The sequence below is a fragment of the Castanea sativa genome, chromosome 2 (assembly GCF_040712315.1).
Source record: "Castanea sativa cultivar Marrone di Chiusa Pesio chromosome 2, ASM4071231v1".
NCBI lineage: Eukaryota > Viridiplantae > Streptophyta > Magnoliopsida > Fagales > Fagaceae > Castanea > Castanea sativa.
In genome coordinates, this window is record NC_134014.1 from 33432946 (window position 1) to 33453166 (window position 20221).

The window sequence follows — 20221 nt, forward strand, 5'->3', positions numbered from 1 at the left end:
CGGTATTTTTAAAACTCCTGCTATTACTTTCCCTCCAGATGCACCACATCAAGCAATGGGGGATAACCATCCAAATATGACCATTCTGATGACGACAAAATTGACCTTGCCAGCAAGTTGAAAGCTCTACAGGTCCCAATAAACTCCAAACAAACCCAAAATCAAGGACTGCAAGTTTGAAGCAATAGGGCATTGTAGCAAAAAGTGATCGACAGATTCACCATTACATTTGTACATATAACATCAATCTTTAATCCTTACCTTTTTCTTCCGTAAATTGTCAATTGTCAAAATTTTACCCAAAGTTGCAGTCCATACAAAGAATGCTACTCTCAGAGGGACATTTAATCTCCATATGATTTTCCAAGGGAAAGGATCACTAGTAATAGCAGCAACACCTAGAAATCAGTAATAACACCAACCTCACCAACCTTGAAGCCCTTTTTTTGTCTAGTTTCTAGCACATCTTATCCTCCCCAATCCCCTAATTATTGTACCGTAAATGGTACTATGAAGGTCGTCAAGGACTCCAATTCCTAGTCTTGTATGGCCTGTACGAAGTGTAAATCCGAAGAACCCCATTGATGAACTGCATAAAATCTGGCACACTTGCCTTCTTGTTACGGCAGATTCTAAGTAACTCGGGTAGCATACAGCAAGAGAACTCTCCCCCCTTCGTCCGTCTTGCGAAAATTTCACACATGGTCCATCCCCAACTTCATATTGAATGTGACATGACAAAGAAGGCCAAACCATGTGTAATGCTTCTCCACAAACTAAATAAAGGCCAAGAACTGGGCTAGTACGCACTCCCGGCCCCCCACCCCTCCCCATTCACTTCCATACTTTACGTCAATCACTCTTCCCCAGAGAGCATCCCTCTCAAGACCATAATTGCCACAACCATTTCCCTAACAAAGCTTCATAAAACAGTCTCAATCTTATAATACCTAAACCACCTGAAGAAAGTGGAGCACAAACAGTCACCCATTTAAGTAGATATTGAATTTAGTCTCTTCCCCCATAAAATAAAGAGAGGAAGTAGGTAGGCAAGCTCGATAGAGTACTCATAATTAAAATTGACTCTACCTCTCTTGGATTTGATATCATCCTCCCTTTGAAGTTAGCATCCAAAGGAAGACCCAAGTATTTCATAGGAAGCGAACCTTGCTTGCATCCTAGCAGATCCACCAATAGCATAATGTTTGGAACTGCTCCCACCGGAACCAACTCTGAATTACCCATATTTTTTTTTAAACTTGAAATTGCCTCAAACCAGATGAGCACCATACGGAGTAGTAAATGCTGATCAAGATCAGTGTCACATAAAATGAGAGTATTGTCAGCAAAGAGGAGATGAGACATTACCAAAGAATGTTCCTTTAAACATGAACTGTGATTTCCTGAAGGCAGCCAATAGTTTCCTTGCAGCACCGCAGAGCTCCCAAGAGAGAGACTTAGAGTGCTAGATTTTAGAAAAGGGAAAGGGATTATCTTCTTTGTTTGCCACAGTTTTACTTATTCAGTAATGTTGGTAAAAGACTTTTGAGTATTCTGAATTGTATACTGCTTTAACTATGGGCAACTAACTGGTATAAACTAAACTTTCCATTTTTTGTAGGTTCTGCTTACTGAAATTGGTTCAAGGTTTGTAACTCTGCCAGAGGAGAGACTTCTAGCAGTGGTTAATGCATTGCTCCACCGCTGTTACAAGTACCCAACTGCTACTACAGCAGAGGTTCCCCAATCTCTCAAGAAGGAGCTTTCTGGTGTTTGTAAGGCTTGCTTCTCGGCAGATGCTGTGGTTAAACACGTTGATTTTGTGAGAGAGTACAAACAGGATTTTGAACGAGATCTTGATCCAGAAAGCACAGCTACTTTCCCAGCCACCCTTTCTGAACTGACCGAGCGATTGAAACATTGGAAAAATGTTCTCCAGAGCAATGTTGAGGATAGGTTTCCAGCTGTCTTGAAACTGGAAGAGGAAAGCAGGGTGCTTCGTGACTTCCATGTGGTTGATGTTGAGGTTCCTGGACAGTATTTTAGTGATCAGGTAAATTAAATCAGTGCGTGCATATTTTGGTTCTGTCAGCAGAATCCCTGACTTATTTGTGTGATTTTAGAATTAATGGAGTTGGTTTTTTTTTGGGGGGGGGGGGGGGTGTGGATGGGTGGGGTGAATTTTATATATTTTTCTAGTTGACCAAAATGATTTTCTTACTTATATTTTTACAAAGACAAGTCAAAGCTTAAAGTTGGCTCATACATCATACTGTTCTTTAATTACTTTGCTATTCTTATGAAAACACTGCGTCGTGCAGGAAATTGCACCCGATCATACAGTAAAGTTGGACAGGGTTGGAGCTGATATTCCAATTGTGCGAAGGCATGGAAGTAGTTTTCGGCGTCTGACACTAATTGGCTCAGATGGCTCTCAACGTCATTTTATTGTCCAGACATCTTTGACCCCTAATGCTAGAAGTGATGAACGCATATTGCAGCTTTTCCGGGTGATGAACCAAATGTTTGATAAACACAAGGAATCAAGACGCCGTCACATCTGTATTCACACACCAATTATAATTCCCGTTTGGTCTCAGGTTATAAGCTTCTTGTATAAAAATCTGATTTCCTTTTTGCACTCTCCCTGTCCTCTGTTAATATGACAAACTTATTTAACGTATTAATAAATAAATTAGTAGTAGCGTTACATGTGTTAGGACTGTAGGACCTGCAAATAGTTGGTCCAATAAAAATTTGGGTTCCTTTTCTTGATTCAGTTTTGGATCACTAAAGGAAAGTATGTATCCTAATAATTGATCACTTCATGAATAGGTCCGCATGGTAGAAGATGATTTGATGTACAGCACCTTCCTTGAGGTGTACGAGAACCACTGTGCAAGGAATGACCGAGAGGCAGATCTGCCCATCACCTATTTCAAGGAGCAATTGAACCAAGCTATATCTGGACAAATCTCACCAGAGGCTATTGTAGATCTCCGTCTCCAAGCTTATGGTGAAATAACAAGAAGTTATGTAACTGACAGCATCTTCTCTCAATACATGTACAAGACTCTGCTGAGCGGCAACCATATGTGGGCTTTCAAAAAGCAATTTGCCATTCAGTTGGCTCTTTCAAGTTTCATGTCTTTCATGCTACAAATTGGGGGAAGGTCCCCGAACAAAATATTATTTGCTAAGAACACTGGGAAAATATTTCAAACAGATTTTCATCCTGCATATGATGCAAATGGAATGATTGAGTTCAATGAGCCTGTACCTTTTCGTCTGACAAGGAACATGCAAGCATTCTTCTCCAATTTTGGAGTGGAAGGCCTTATTGTGTCTGCTATGTGTGCTGCGGCACAGGCTGTGGTTTCACCTAAAGTGAGTTTTACTAAAGAAATATGTCTCTTGTGATAGTTAAATTAACTTATTAATCACCATGTTTCCATGCTTTCCATATTGCAGCAAAGTCAGCATCTATGGCATCAATTAGCTATGTTTTTCCGTGATGAGCTGCTGTCTTGGTCTTGGAGAAGACCACTTGGCATGCCCCTAGCCCCTATTGCTGGAGGAAGTAGTATGAACCCCATTGAATTTAAACAGAAGGTTACAACCAATGTCGAGCATGTTATTGGCCGGATTAATGGGATAGCCCCACAGTATATTTCTGAAGAGGTAAGCCCCACACTGTTTGGTAGTTTTTAAGAGATACAAATGATAGAACGAAGAGTGAATGGGACAGACAAAAAAGGATAGGGATGTTAACATATCTTTGTTTAGATGTTCAAGATAAGAGAAGGGTGGAGAGCAAAGAAATCTGTGATTTAATTGTTATAACTTTTTTTTTTTTTAAGAAAAATTATTATTTGTGCCTTTCTTTCGTTTCTTTTTCCTTTTAAGTTGAGGGGGAGAGTGGTGCAGAATTTAATCAGTTACATGATTGGAAATGTTCTCACTTCTCAGCATTACTTTCTCCGGCTACTTGTGCACACATGCATCCACAGAGACACATGTCAGGGTGTTTTTCACTTCGTTGTGCCCACAACAATGATGGACTTGGCATATGCGCTTTATTTGTATCTCATTTCGTGTTGTATTTCTTCTGTTTCATAATAAACCTCTGATTATTGTTGTGTTTCTACCTGCACTCAGGAGGAGAACACCATGGAGCCACCACAGTCAGTGCAGAGGGGTGTCACTGAGTTGGTTGAAGCAGCCTTAACCCCAAGGAACTTGTGCATGATGGATCCAACATGGCATCCCTGGTTTTGACTTGAGTACTGGAGTATGTAGAGCTGGTGATTGGATGGTTGGCTCTGTTGGAATGTCGATAGCAAATTTCCATTGTAAATATGATGTACATATTACTGCCCAGTCTGGAAATGTCTGTATATTGACATTGGTTTTGATGCCGGCAATCAATTTGAACTTGTATTTTTGGAGTTATATATTATATGCTAAGAAAATTCAACAGCATAAATATAAAATTATGGGTAAATTACACAACTTACTGATCTTTGGTTTGCCCGAAATTCAACTTACTCAGGTTTAATTTTTGACACTCTACTTACTTGTGATCCTTTCCATTAGTGATCTGTAACCCACCCCCCACTTGCCATTAGACCAACACATTTTATGCCAAAAACACAACAAAAAACAAATCAAACACCCTCTCCACAGAACCCTCTCACGCGAGCTCACTTATACAAAGCAAAATGCTACCCAACTGAGATCTTAGACACCTGTTTAGCTTGGAATCCTTTGGGTATTTCAAGCAAGGAAACTGAGGAGAAGATGGAGGCTAACATCTGGCAGATTAAGCAGGGAACAAGGTGATGAAATTTTAAAGTTTCGTTAACCATTTGGGTTTTGATCCAAAAGTGTTATTGATTCTGTCTTTGGGGTGAGTACTGAATCTTTGAGTGTCAAAATTTTGCTTTGTTTTTTTCCTATCACCCTTATATTGTTCATTGAGGCAAAACAGAACAACATTACAAAAACGAAAAATACCCAGGACACAACTACTGACGGCCTGCACAATCCCGGGGGTGTTTGTTATTGTCGTATAAACAACAGTTTAATGTTTAAAAAAACATTTTTTTATCTACACATTTTTTTATCTAAACATATTTTCACAAAACAATAACGACGTTATTAGAAATTTCTTACTAAACGGCCCTCATTCTCTCTAACTCTCATAACTTTCTTCCTAGCTTCTACATAAAGTGGTATGCTTATTACATTACACAGATATTGCTCAAAAAGTGAGTCCATTGCTCAAAAAGATTACCTCCAAAGTTGCACATTATTGCTCTGTAAAGCACTAACCTTAAAACTAAAATCTATTTTGCTTTCTCAAAAAAAAAAAAAAAAAAAAAAACTTTGAACCATTACCCAAAATTTCACAAATATCACACGTGTGTTACTCAATTCAAAAGCACTCAGATTTTCCACACGGTATTCAACCAAATATTATGGATACAAATCACCTAAATCATAACATTTCCACCCAAAACCAGAATTTCAACAAAAGAAAAGAGAAGAAAAAATCATAACAGTTCAAATAAACTCTCCCGCTTCCGAGAATTGAAAGAATAGAAAAAATCCAGAATATGCCCAAACTTTAACAAAGTTTGCCTTCAAATCTAAACTTGAATTGGTCTTTGGTGTGGATCTCACTTCTCACACACTAATTAATCATGGTCCTTTCATGTAAGAGAATGGAATATTCTTTTCATTAACTTGATGTATCAATCCGTCCATCACACGGTGTCTCAATCTCAAAAATACTCATCATTCATTCAATCAATGTATTATTTGAACATTCGCTACAGCATTTGTGGTCATATGAGCTTCTGTCATTCCCCCCCCCCCCCCCAACCACAAAAAGAATCCAAAACAAAAAGGTGATTTTTTTTTTCTTTTGAGATACAACAAAAAGATGAATATACTAATCATGATAAAGCCCCCGAGATGGTGTCAAGAAAGACAACCAACCATTGTCAGAATATGATCAGAAACTTCCACTTCAGTTATCTTCCTCCTCCAAAGGAAAACGCACATGCTTCCCTTTTGGGGTGGGCAAGCCCTTCATGCGCATGATACTAGGTGAAACACCACCAGCAACATCCTCACTCTGTTGTGCACACTCCACTTCTTCTCCGACGAGCTCATCATCACTGTTGTAAACATACCTTGTGTGCTTTCCAGCAAACTTGGGAGTTGCTCTCTTCTCATTCACAAAAATATTGCTAATACCCTCACACAGTTCATCAACCAAACCTTCATCTTCCTCCACTCCTTCAATTTCTTCGTCGTCTTCATCATAATAGTCTTCATATTCCTCTTCTTCTTCAATTACTTCTTCCTCATCTTCATCATGGGTACTACTTGCATTAACCTGGATAGACCAGAGAGAGGCATCATCATCGTCTGTGGCTGACTTCTCTTTCAAATCACTTCCTCCTCCTACTCCTTGGTAAGTGACCACGGATGAGCATTCTGATGAATCAGGACTCTCAGATTTCTCAGTGAAATCCAGCAGTAAAGACCTGGTTAGCAGACTCTTTTCAGATTCAAGACTCTCTTGCTTCTTTCCATCGAATATATTTCCGATCACCTGCCAAGATTTTCAAAACAAATAGCCCATATAAGATTTTCATATTTTAAATGAAATCACAATTAAATATCATGAGCCCAGTCATAACTTTTTCATTAAAAATCTTTTGTGAACAAAATTTCAATTTCACAGAACAAACTGAAGTTCAATAGATAATTAAAACTTCCAATTTCCCTGATAAGTTGTTAGATGGACCAGAACCCAAATGAGTTTTCTAAATTTCCCAATTAAAAGTCACGATTTTGATTTCGTCAAGATTTGATTCCAGGAAAAGGAACATTAAAATTGACAGATCTGATATAAAATCCTATATTTGTATAGAAAAAAATGCCATAAAGGTATAACAAATATCCGAGAGTAATATTTTCAAATACATAAAATTAAAGGTAAAATTAGAACACAATTGAAATCTGCAATCTTTTAACAAGTCGAACCAACCTGAGAAATAAATTGTTCTTCGACAATCGGAGAAGGCAATGTAGAAACCAAGCCGCTGTTGTTGTCTGCCGACAAATTCAAGATATGGGGTGTGTTCGCAGGGGTTGGGGCAAGAAGTCCTGATGGAGAATTGACAAAGGCTTGAAGAAAAGGACGGCTTTCGAGAGAGAGCTTCGAAAGCTCGGCCTCTTCTTCCACTCTCTGCAAGAGGGTCTTGACTTGACCCCTAAGCAAGGCCTCTCCGGACCCCGGCGTGTTGTTGTTCTTGGCTCTACTGCTCCTCTGTTTGGTTATGTCTGATGATGGGGTCTCCAAGCTCCCCATTGCTAGCCCAACAATCGGAGAATCATTCGTTATGTCGATCAACGCAGACCGATCTTGCTGTTGTTTGACACTTCTTTGCCTTGATTTCGAGAGACCCTTTTCAGAGGAATCGTCCATCTTTCCTATGAAACCATCAAAACAAGAAAACGACTAAAAAAAAAGAAACCCATTTTCCTAAAAATCAAATTTCTTGATTTTTTTTTTCTTTTTGTGTGGAGAAAAACCAATTCAAGAAATGGAATAAACCCATTTTCTTTCAGCCTATGATTGTTTAAAAGAAAAAGAAACACTCACTTGAGATGGGAATGTTGTTGTCGTTTTTCGAAACAGCCAAAGCCTGTGACCTTGTGACTCTTCTGATTGATGATGGGGTCTCCATAGGATTTGAATCAAGAATGTTGAAGGGCTAAAACTGAACGGAGTGTTTTGGCAGGGACACCGTAAAAGATCAGAGTTTGAGAGAGAGAGAGAGAGAGAGACAATGCAAGATTTGAATTTGTAAAGAAAGACAAAATATATGCTTTTAGGGCAGACGTGTGTGGACATGCTTTTATAATGAGGTTCGGTGACGGGGTTTGAAGTTTAAACGTCAATATGACCGTTGGAGCCAGCGGAGGCAACATCGATTCACACGATTGTAAAAAACTAGCCGTTAGGGTTTTATTTTTGAATTGTATTTTTTTATATGAATTTTTGAATTGTACACTTACCTAAAAAAATTAATAAAAAAATGGTCCAATTTTGGGTTTTAATTGTTAGGCAGGGCAATAAATAACTTTTTAGAGATTAGGCCCTTTTTTTTTCTTCTGTTTTTTTCTCCTTTGAGAAAGATAAGACATTAGAGCTATTCAAAAAAGGAAATAAAAAATAAATATTTTTCTCCAATCTGTGCATGATGATCGAAATGAAAAGTCATTCACATTTATTATTAAATGTATCTTATTAATATAGTCATGCAACTTATTTAAATGATGCATAAATCATTTAAAAAAAATGTGCAAAATACTCAATGAAGCCGTCACACAATGAATTAGAGAAATCACTTTGAATTAAAAAATAAAAAGTGTTGTTAATGGATCTCTAGAATAAAAAAAATGTTCCAATTTGGGATTTGGACTAATAAAATTGGATGATAACTTTTGAAAACGGGACAAGCATTTGATTCTTCAACTAATCCTCCCTTGAATTCATCGAGTAATAATTGTGTAGTACGAAAAAATTGCTCTCCATGGTGGGTCCCATGTGCTGCATCAACATTTTCATAACAAATCATAAGTGCTAATTTGAACTCATTATTGAAATTATTTTTTTGTTTACTACTAATAACCAATAACAACCTGTCACTTATAATTTATTTTGAAAATTTTATTTACATAACATTTCTCTTTTATAATATATGTCTAAAAAATTTTGCATTTTTAAAATTATCCTTATCTATAAAATATATAAAATATAAAATATTTTACTTTTATTTTACCTCCTAATATTTTCCTACATAGTTTTGGAAGCCTCACAATTTTTCACATTATTATTATTATTATTATTAGGGGAAATTACACTTTACCCACCTGTGGTTTGTCCAAAAAACATTTTACCCACTTGTAGTTTAAAAAATGACACTTTGCCCACCTGTGGTTTGGTCTGTTAGCAAAACGTTATCCATCTCTAACCTTGCCGTTACTCTAACACCAATTCACTCAAAAAAAAACAATAGCAATTGAATCAAAACTCTTTCCTTTGAGAAACCATAATAGAGCATGACTTTCAATTTCATAACAGAGCATATCTTGCAATTTCCAAACTAACCTTTACACACGCAGACGCTGACCCAAGAAAATGTATAGCACAGATAACAGCAATAGTTCTTTTTTCGTTCTTGGCAGAAAATGTATAGCACATACCCAATTTCTCAACAACCAAAAAAAAAAATATCATTAACACGCTACACATTGAGATAACAACAATCATTGATCTGCTTTGTTTTTGTACGTGTATGAAAAGTCAGAAAATGTTGTAAATATGAGAAAGCACCTTAGAAATAGAATTAGATGGTGAAGCACGACAATACGTGGTGGGTGGAGCACAAATATTGGATCAAAACTCCAATGAGAAGTCTGCGAAAATATATAGCACAGAGCAAAAAAATGTATAGCACAGACCCAATTTCTTAAAAAACTTTTTTTCATTAACACGCTACACATTAAGTAATCTACCAGAAATTTAAAAAAAAAAAAATCTACCAGCAAATACCAAGACAAATTAACAACGTAATCTGCCAGCAAGAAAAAAAAAACTTCAAAAACGTGAACTGCCAGCAATAAGCTGCAAATCTTCAAAAATATTCAAAAAAAACTTCAAAATAAATCAAAATTGTGGTAGAAATCTGCCAGCAATTAAAAAAAAAAATCTACCAGCAATTTTTGAAAAAGAAATCAAGAACCCTAATTATGAAAAACGTACCTATGGTTTAAATCAAGAGAGAAAATCTTCAAGATCCTTCACATGAGTTATGATCGGGCTGCCAAATTCTCTTGATGTTGAGAGTTTTAAGTTTTTATCTTCATGGAGTGGATCACAATCTGGAATAGGGAGTGTACATGTACAGGGAAGTTTTATTTATTATTTTTTTTAAAGGAAAGAGTTTTAATTCAATTGTTATTGTTTTTTTGAGTGAATTTGTGTTAGAGTAACGGCATGTTTAGAGGTGGGTAACGTTTTGCTAATGGATTAAACCACAGGTGGGCAAAGTGCCATTTTTTAAACCTCAGGTGGGTAAAGTGTTTTTTGGACAAAGTGTAATTTTTCCTTATTATTATTATTATTATTATTATTATTATTATTATTATTATTATTATTATTATTATTATTATTATTATTGTGGGGTCATGCATTTTGGGATTTGGCCGAGAGCATGTGGTTTTGGCCGAGAAGCATGGGTGGTCCGAGTCCGAGTCCGAGGAGTACTATCTCCTTGGATAAAGCCAAACGCAAATCTGGTATAGATCCTAATGATCAAGGATGACCTTCTAGGAAGTTCTAATGATAGCAACGAGTATCATGAACGTACAAGAGGGATAAGGACTCAAAAATATCTAAGGAAAAACTGCTACCACCACATTAATGAGGAAGTGACCTCTGAACAGTATTATGGCAGCCTTACAGCCACCCCAGAAGACTTTTAGAGGGGGCTGATGGGACAACTATCAACTGTCCACATATGGTCCACGTGTAGGGTAAGGATGAAGGAAGAGATGTAATATAAATAAGGGTAGAGATCCCAGAGAAGGAGGATGAAAAAAGGAGAAGAGAAAGCACTATAACAATCTCAACAACTTCTATAACTATTGTCATCCAATATATGCTAGAACAGAGCTCCTCGGACTGTGCCGAGAACCAACTTTCTCGCACAAACCAGGTTCAATTCTTGTTGGCTCATCATCCAAAACCATATTAACTGTTATCCAAATACTAAAACCTAGCTCTTTGACCCACTCTCTACAAATTTATTGTACTGGGTTCACTGGGCCAAGATCCCTTACATTTTGGGCTTGGTCTAAAATTGTGTCTCTACAATTATTATTATTATTATTATTATTATTATTATTATTATTATTATTATTATTATTGTGGGGAGTAAAAGGACCCAAGCGAGTATTTAGGCATTTGTGCTCTAGCGAGGAGGGCCGATCTGTTCTTGGGCTAAGAATTTGTTAGTATTGCAGATCGGCCTATACACCGAGGGTCCGAGGACACATCCGAGGGTGAGTTCCTCATCGAACAGACCCAAGAAAGCTCGTAGATTCAATATGAAGGTCAAGGCAGAACTCTGGAAAGACTGTTGGTTAAGAGGGGGAAACCTTGAACCTTCTAGATACACCGATTTTAGAAAAGTATCATGAGCCAAGGCTGCCACCTCCATATTAAAGACTCTGCACCTACCTCCCTGGCCGCATTAATGGGGAAGTGACCACTGAACAGTAGAGCTGAAACTTTTGGTCACTATTCAAAGGCACTAAGGGAAGAAATATTTAGGGGGGAGAGGGATTGAGCAACACGTGGATAAAGTGTCAGGAAAGGAAGTATTTAAAAGGGACCATTCTGTAACTAATATGGAGGAAGAATTGTAATCTTTAAGAAAAAAAAAAGAGAAATAATACAGAAGTAATCCTCAGCTCACATCCGAGGAGGTCCACCTGCATTTATCATTAATTGTTTACAAGTGTTTGCACCCTATAGCCCGTTATCAAGTTCTCAGTATCTTTAATCTAGATTGCAAACCCACACTCTACAAATTTCATTGTTTAAGGGTCATTGGGCCTGAGCCCATAATAATCTTTGGGTCCAGGTGCAATTGTGCACTTACAATTATTATTATTATTATTATTATTATTATTATATTAGATTTAAATATTTATTATTATTATTATTATATTTTGATGAGAAGATATTTATTTTTAAGATAAAATGAAAACCCTACGCTTTATTTGTTTTAGTAATAATATTTTCTAGAAAATTAATCATTTTTTCAAAAAATATTTTCTATAAAACTATCTCATTTTTCTATATTTGGTAGCAACCTTAAATGAGTTGAAAAGTAATCTCCTAACTTTTTTATTTTTTATTTTTTTTTATACAAGATAGAATTTCTACTCTAGCCTAATCTAAAAGTATATGTGTGTGAAGTTCCCTCCTGGAGACTTAAGCCCCGGCCCTTGCCCTCCCAAGTATTTATACTTGTGGAGTGACCACCGCATTAAGGGTGCGCGGTGGTCCTAACTTCTCTTATTAAGGTTGCTGTGAGATAGAGTTGTTTTTAAAAAATAATTAGTGGAAAACAATCTTTAAAAATAAGCCATATTTTTTTTGTTGACCAAAGATAGTTTTCATTTAATTTAGTTTTTATGATGCTACCAAACATTGGATAACATAGAAAACTATTTTAACACAAAGTTTTCCATCTAAACAAACAGAGTGTAAATATAAGCCTAACCTCAAATTGCAACCTTAATGACCCTTTTCCTAAAGAAAACAACACTCTATAGGAGCATTCATGTTAGTCTCAACAAACTAGTTTGAATCACATTAGAGCTATCATCAGGAGCGGACGACATAGGTTGAAACTCTCTCTAAAAAAAAAAAGAATCACATTAGAGCATTTTGTTCCTTTTATTGAGTTACAGGCTAGTTTGGTGCAAAAGATAGAGACCAATTTTCTCAATTGTTCTTCTGTTTCTTTTTGTTTAGGTACTTACTTTGTTTTGAGGGCTTTTTTTATTATTTATTTTTGTTTCCAGTAATGATTGCTTTCTTATTATAATAATGACTCATTTGTTTTACTCACCTTGCTTTTCCTCAAATTATGAGATTGTGCTAAGATTTTTCATTTTTTAAAGCTGTTTAAAAAAAATAATGATTAGTATTTGTAAGTACGAGTATGGTAGAGGGGTTTCTCATAGTTGAACAAAAAACATGATTACAAACCTGATATCTTTTCTTTTGTTTCGTGATGAACGAACCAAATTAGTGATTTAGTTACCAAACTAGTGAGTTGCCGCAATGATGAGCTATAGAATTTATTGCGCTTTTATTTCAAATTTAATGTTGTTATTCTTTTTTTTTTTTTTTTTGGGGGTTGAGAAGATGTTATTCTTGTTACTGTCTAATGTTGAACCATTCTCAATAGCTTATTGTATTTTGATTAATCTAACGGCACTAATGGTTTGAGAAACTGGGGGGGGGGTAAAACATGTTAAATTTTTATTTTAAAATTTTAAACTTTAAATAGTGTGTGTTATGTTGGTTTAGCTTTTGCATATACATTTTTCTAAATAAATAAAAATTGCATATACATTTATTGTTTTAAATGTTTTAATTGGACAATTTTTTTTTTCTTTTGAGAAAGAATGGTACAAAACTTAGTTACAATAAGTTTATTGTCATGGCAAACATCTCAAGGAATTTATTATTTTCCAAAACCCATGCCATTAGCACTCTAAACTCTTGAAAAACTTCACGGTGTTGAAAGCCCCAAAGCACTGCATCACTCCACACTGCATCCAGTTTTGTGCAAGTCCAAACTGCATGCAAAATACACTCTGGTGACAATGAGCAACGATCACACTTTGGATCGTTAATAATGGTCCAGCGAACCAAGTTCCTTCAGGCATGCTCTACAAATTAAAATTTTCACTTTATTCAAAGATGCTAGAGCCCAAATACCTTTCCAAAGTTTTTGTTCTTCATTTAGAGGTTCTTCGTGAAAGTTAAGATCCTCATCTTTTTTAGAAACTTGTATCCAGATTTACATGAGTACTGCTCATCCTTAGACATTGGCTAAAATTAAGAATCTGCTGCAGCAACACGAAACAGGATTTTTTTTTTTTTTTCTACTTCACTTGGAACAAAAATTCCATCCACCATCTTCGAATTCCAGCTTCTGCTACCAATATTCATCAAGCAATCCAAAGTTGCCCAAATACCTTTAAGAATGATCTTCCACGCATAGGAGCCTGATGCCGAATCTTTTGCTTCCAAAAAAGAGCAATAAGGGAAGAACCTGGCCTTTAAAATTTTATAGAATAGTGTTTCTTTATTTTCCATTAGCCTCCATGCTAGTTTTGCTAAAAGCAAGCCATTGAATATAACTAAATCTCTAAACCCCATACCAGCAACCACCTTTGATTTCATCAATTCTTCCCAACGGAGCCAATGAATCTTCCTCTTATCTCCACGCTATCCCTGCCAGAATTGTTGATCAAACCTTCAATCTCATGACATAGTCCAATAGGTAGTTTGAAACATCCCATGACATATGTAGGGATAGCCCAAATAACCGCTTTAATAAAGACCTCTCTCCTTACTTGTGATAATAGCTTCCTCTCCCACCTTTGCAATCTCCTCTAGACACACTCTTTAATGTAACTGAAGCTAGCTTTTTTACCCTTCCCTACAAGAAAAGGAAGCCCAAGTACTTCTTATAAAACTTAATTTTTCTCTCTCTCTGTCGTTCCCTCTCCCCTTTGCTCTCTCACCCATTTTCTCTCCCTTTCCCCTTCCCTTCTCTTCCTCCTATTTTTTTTCTAGGCTGCACCCCTCAGATTTAGGTTGTTGCGGTCGCAGAGGTCATTGGTGCTAGGGTGGGTTTGCATTTTTCATGAGGTTGAAGTGGGTTTGCTTTTCTTTTGAAGTTGTTGACGTGGGTCTGCGTTTTTTGTGAACTTTCGGGGTTTTTTGTTTTTGTTTTTGTTTTGTTTTTTGTTTTGTTTTGTTTTTTTGTTTTTTGTTTTTTGTTTTTTTGTTTTTTGTTTTTTTGTTTTTTTTTTTTTGTGGTTGAAACATATGTGTTTGTGTTGTTGTTGAGAAATCTGCATTTTTTATGGTGGTATTGGTGATTTTTTTTTAAAGCAATAGGAGTCTGTGTTTGTGAGGAGAAATATAAAGAGTATTCATAGATTACTCCTTGAGTCTTTGATTTACATACCAACTCCAACTAACAAGAAGAAGGCGCTCAGTTCAAAAACGAGAACGATTGGCAAATGACCCATGTTTTAGCTTCTTAATCGATGTTCTTGTGGCAGCTTCAATTGATTTGGTATTGAAGGAACGTGACCTTAAAAGAACTTCTTGAGAAAGAAGCAAGGGGCGAAGTTAGGGATGAAGATCATTGGCTATGGTGACTAGGCCTGGTGGAAGCTAATCCAACTCTAATTGAAGGAGAAAGGTGGGTTTGTGTGGTAGTGCTCTAATTGAAGGAGAAGGTGGGTCTGTGTGGTAATGTGCGTCTGAGAGCATCCACATTCATTTTTCTCAATTCTATTCTATTTTACTATCAAAAAATCACTTTATCAATTATACAATACCATTTTTCAATACACTCAACATTAAAATTTCTATTTTTCTATTCTACTCATTAAAATAATATATTTTCACAATAAAATATATATATATATATATATATATTTTTCTCAATTTTATCTTCCTTCTCGAATCTTCTGTTAGTTTATTTCTCACCCACCTACGCCGATCACATATACCAACAAACCCAGAAAAAAAAAAAAAAAAAAAAACCACCCATCTACGCCGATCACCACCACGTCGATCTCCACTGTTGTCAACACCCACGCCGATCTCGTCAAAACCCACGCCAATCACAACGCCACAGCCACCACGACGCCGATCACATATACCAGCAAACCCAGAAAAAAAAAAAAGAAAAAAAAAAAAAACACCCACCTACGCCGATCTCCACCGTTGTCAACACCCACGCCAATCTCGTCAAAACCCACGCCAATCTCCACCATTCTTGGTCACACCACCCACCTCCGTTGAGCAGAATCCAGCCAAATCAAAATCAAAAATCAAAATCCAAAATCAAAATCCATCATCAAACCCATCAGAACAAATCTCCCAAACGCCAACCTAAATCCGACCCAAACGCCACCCAAATCCAACCCAAACACCGGAAACCCATGAACAAACCCACGCCGGAAACCCATGAACAAACCCACGACCTCCACGTCTCCACCACAGAAGCTGATCGAGCCTCCACGCCGTTGCCTCCATGCCGTTGAAGAAGAGAGACCATGAAGAAGAGAGAGTAGAAAGAAAGAGAAAAAGGTAGAAAGAAAGAGAAAAAGATAGAAAGAAAGAGAGAAGAGAGAGCAGAAATTATCGAAGAGAGAAGACCACGATCGAATAAAAAATAATTTTTTTTATACCATTGAGTTACAGTGCGATTCTACATTTAGAATCGCACTGTAGCTCAATTGCATTTTTTTTTTTTTACAATTCTGGTATTGTGCAACTTTCAATGGAGAAGAGTTTTGGGCCTCAATGCTATACTACTTTATAATTTGGCATAGAAAATGGGTTTAGCCCATTCAATGCTGGTGCTCTGAGAAGAAGGTGATGTTATTTAGGATATAGAATTAATATATAAAAAATTATTTATTTAATTTTGGAGAGAGAAAAAATAATATATAAATAAAGTAGAGAAATAAATATTGGAGCTAATGTATGTATGTGTTTGTTAAAGTAGCAAAAGTGGAGTTTTTTGGATTAGATTAGTGAAAATTTTGTTGAGATTACTGTAAATGCTCTAATAAATTTTAAATAATTGATGAAAATATGGTCAAAATAATGTAAACTTGAATGAAATAAAAGACTTCTTTTTTCTTATAAGGAAAACAACATGGGTAGATTAATTACTATGATTGTTGACATTTATAGGAAGAAATATATTTTAAGAAATCCAAAAAAAAAAAACTAAAAAGTTTAATGTCATTGTCCACATAATTTTACTTTTTTTTTTTTTTGAAAAAAATGTATTATTAGGTCCTATATTTCGGTGATTCATTAACTTTGTATAGTTGCACTTTTTTTTTTTTTTTTTTTTTCATTTTAGCATATACCCATGGGATGAAAAATGACAAGAACTAGACATATAGTTATAATATTATTTTTGAGAAAAATTACCATAATTGTAAAGTTCTTTTTAAAGAGAATTTACAATCACAATAATCACACCTGTTTGAAAAATACCATAGCTGTCAATTCCCTTTTTGCTTTCATATTTTAGCATATTCTTATGCGATGAAAGTAGGACTGTAAACGAGCCGAGTTTTGCCGAGTTTTGTATGTTCAAGTTTTGCTTGTCGGTAAAATTAAAAAGCTCAAGCCAGACAAGCCTAAAAAATTGTTTGAGCTTGAGCTTGAGGAAAAGCCAAAAAACTAGAGCTTGGTTTGATTCATTAGTCAAGCCAAGCTCGAGCTTCATATCAAGCTCAAACTTGAGCTTAGATCAAGATTCTGAGCTTGAGATCCAACAAAATTTTCTTATCAAATGTTTAAGTCTCCCAAAATCAAGTAAAAAAAGAAAAGAAAATAGCATATTCATTTTATCATGCTTCTAGTCCGACCTATGATTAGCCATTGTTCATATTGCAACTTGACAAAATTAAATTCATACATTCATCCTTTATTGTCTATAGCTTCATCAATTATTTAAAATATAATTTTTACATCCACATTAGATGATAAAGAACTAGAAAAAGACTTGTTTATAACTATTGTGAATGCAAATGGATTAACATGTTTTGTAACTTTACATTAGATAATGGATAAGGAAGGATCATATGTGGTCCACTTATAAATTTTTTTAAAACTGTAACTAAAGTCTAAAGTGATGCATGATCAATTTAGAGGGAAGTGAAAAATTAAGGTAAATGGTTGTGGTCCAATATATGACATTTTATATTTAAGATATGTGTAATGAGTTAGAAAACACATATCAAGCCTATAAATGAGTTATACTTGACTTGTTTTGTATCGAGCCTTATAGCTCTCAAGCTTATTCATGAACAAATAGTTTTGCTTGAGCTTGGCTTGTTTACTAAACAAGCTTAAAACCAAGGCTTAAGCTTGGCTTGTTTATAAATAAACAAACATGAACGAGCTTTTTATCGAGTCGAGCTCGAGTGTTTATGACCAACTTGGTTCATTTACAGCCTTAGATGAAAGAAAAAGCAAACTATCTACAAAAATTAGTCATTCCAATAACTAGATGTATTAGGACCATTTATAGAAAAGTAAAAATATTATATTTGGGAATATTTTTCATAATTGTAAAGTTCATTTTAGAGAAGCTAAAGTCTGACCAAAAAATCTAAATAGACCTGACTTCTTTTCTAAGTTGTCTATTCCATTTTAGTAATTTTTGGGTAAATTATATTTTAAGTCGTATAATTTACAGGATGTAACAAATTAAACTCTAAAATTTTTTAAATAATAAATTAAACCCTAAAGTTTTGATAAATAAAATAAATTAAACTTTTTTCATTTTAAAAGTAACAAAAAGTAACCTCTAAGATTCAAAAAGTAACATTTTAAACATTGAGATCATAAAAAGTGGCAAATTATTTCCCCACCCTTATCAAATGCCAAACACAATAATTTAAATGGTTGGTGTCTAATTTGTTACTTCTTGAAACTTTAAAGTTTAGTTTATTACCTTTTTTTTACCATAAGATTTATTTATTTTTTTGAAATTTAAGGTTTAATGTAGGATAAATTACAAAATTAGTCTCTATCTTTTGTATCATATGTCAATTTGGTCCCTAACCTTTTTAATGTTGTGTCAATTTAGTCTCTGACATTATCTCTTTAATGGAAAAAAGTTTACGTGTCAAACAGTAATAAAAAAATATTTTCCATGCCATGTCAATTACCAATGGAACCACCACGTTGGATTTAAAAAAAAAAAAAAACCCACAATTATCAAATAAAATTGCTTATCTCTACAAAGCCTCCATTTTATAGGAATAATTCTCAAATCAAAGCAAGCATCCAATAGTTGTTATTTTCTTTAAAGCATTCTATCAAACTCTTCCAAGGCATATTCATTTAGTGCTCTTCTTAAATATTTATTCAACAAAAATTACTTGTTTTCATGTTATACTGAATAAATTTTCCATCAGTTAATGACTTTTTCAATTGTGACTTTGTGAGTGAGAAAGTGACTAGTTATAAACCCAAAAAATGAGAACGGTAAATGACTAAATAGAAAGTGATTTCTTTTTTTTTAAAGGAATTTTGGCCAAGCATGGAGAGCACATGCCAATTTAAGCAATAAATTTCCTTGAAGTAATAGTTGTAATTATTGATTTGAATATGGGGCGTGAGTTCTCGAAGCTTGAGAGGTCTGGAGAAGAAGAAACTAAGGCTGCGTTTGTTTCGGCAGTAAATGGTTTCCGGGTGTAAAATGGTTTCAGCTGAAAACATTTTCGGGAAAAGAAAATATTTTTAGGTGTTTGGTAACATTTGAAAAAATACTTTGAAAAATATTTTCAGGTGTTTGGTTGTCATCTTGAAAATATTATAGAAAATACATTTTGTATTTGTTGCTCACATTTTCTCACATTTTCTCAACTTCCAAACAAATATCATTTCCTGATCTAGAACAACAAAACCCAAAAAAAAAAAAAACTCATCAAATTTTCTCCATTCAAATCAACAAAAGCCAAATCGGTCAGAGAAGAACGAAGACAGAGAGAGAGAGAGAGGCGACTGGCGATGGCGAAGGGGAGATCGCGCCGGCGCGGCGAAGGCGAAGGCGCGATTGGCGAAGGCAAAGGCGCGATCGACGAAGGCGAAGGCGCGAATCAGATCGGCGATGGCGAAGGCGTGATCTCGCCGGTGCTGGGGTGTGACGAGACCGGTGCGATCTGGGGTTGGAGCCAGTGGTGGGGTGCGACTCGCCGGTGCTTGGCGCGATCTCTCTCTCTCTCTCTCTCTCTTTGCAAGTCTGTGAGCCCGAAAATCATTTGAAGTGAAAATAAGAACGGAAATGGTTTTACAGGGTTTTGGGGCATAATTTACAGTCAACGGAAATCATTTTCCGTTTGACTGAATTTTCCAAGACAACCAAACACGCCCAGTGGTGTAAAATTTTTTCCGGAAACTATTTACTGCCGAAACAAACGCAGCCTAAGCTACAATGCAGTACGAAGAAAGTCAAGGAGGATAATCCTCCCATCTCATCCCCTAGTAGTCCAACCAATAATGGAAATGAACCCTTCTATTACAAAGCTAAGCTTGTTGGAGGAATCCCCGAAGCTTACGCTCAAACCTTCAGCTTCTAGGTAGAGGACCTATTCGAAGGTGTGGTCGCCATCAAGCTATCCATGGAAACAAAGATGTATCAGAGAGAGATGGTTCCATTCTCTCATTATTAAGGTGCATGGAAGAACAGAGGGTTCCATTTCCTACATGCCAGAATCATGCAGCTATGGAAGCCAGCAAGAAGACTGGATTGTATAGATTTAAGCAAGGATTTCT

General features: G+C 35.7%; 2 protein-coding genes across 4 annotated transcripts in view; one reads left to right on the forward strand and one right to left on the reverse strand.

Annotated features, from left to right (window-relative positions):
* LOC142625565 (uncharacterized) overlaps positions 1-4538 on the forward strand; it is a 44295-nt gene extending 39757 nt beyond the window's left edge. For all 3 annotated transcript variants that reach the window (XM_075799195.1, XM_075799196.1, XM_075799197.1), the window contains exons 31-35: positions 1622-2053; positions 2322-2600; positions 2836-3387; positions 3472-3681; positions 4159-4538. In XM_075799195.1, the coding sequence (XP_075655310.1) occupies positions 1622-2053; positions 2322-2600; positions 2836-3387; positions 3472-3681; positions 4159-4278 (1593 nt within the window). In that variant the 3' untranslated portion in view covers positions 4279-4538. The remainder of the gene's footprint in view (positions 1-1621; positions 2054-2321; positions 2601-2835; positions 3388-3471; positions 3682-4158) is intronic.
* A 1356-nt stretch (positions 4539-5894) lies between these two features.
* LOC142623643 (uncharacterized) lies at positions 5895-7906 on the reverse strand. The gene is made up of 3 exons (XM_075797086.1): positions 7682-7906; positions 7064-7509; positions 5895-6625 (listed from the first exon to the last, which is right to left on the reverse strand). The coding sequence occupies exons 1-3, from the start codon at positions 7764-7766 to the stop codon at positions 6035-6037; spliced, it is 1122 nt and encodes a 373-aa protein (XP_075653201.1). The 5' UTR covers positions 7767-7906; the 3' UTR covers positions 5895-6034.
* Between the last annotated feature and the right edge of the window lie 12315 nt (positions 7907-20221).

What these genes read in the sequence shown, in the direction of transcription:
- LOC142623643 (XM_075797086.1), bottom strand. Translation starts at nt 7,766, where the DNA reads ATGGAGACCCCATCATCAATCAGAAGAGTCACAAGGTCACAGGCTTTG. An exon ending in CAACAACATTCCCATCTCAA is followed by an intron (nt 7,510 to 7,681) that starts GTGAGTGTTTCT and finishes ATGGTTTCATAG; the next exon opens with GAAAGATGGACGATTCCTCT. An exon ending in AAGAACAATTTATTTCTCAG is followed by an intron (nt 6,626 to 7,063) that starts GTTGGTTCGACT and finishes AAATCTTGGCAG; the next exon opens with GTGATCGGAAATATATTCGA.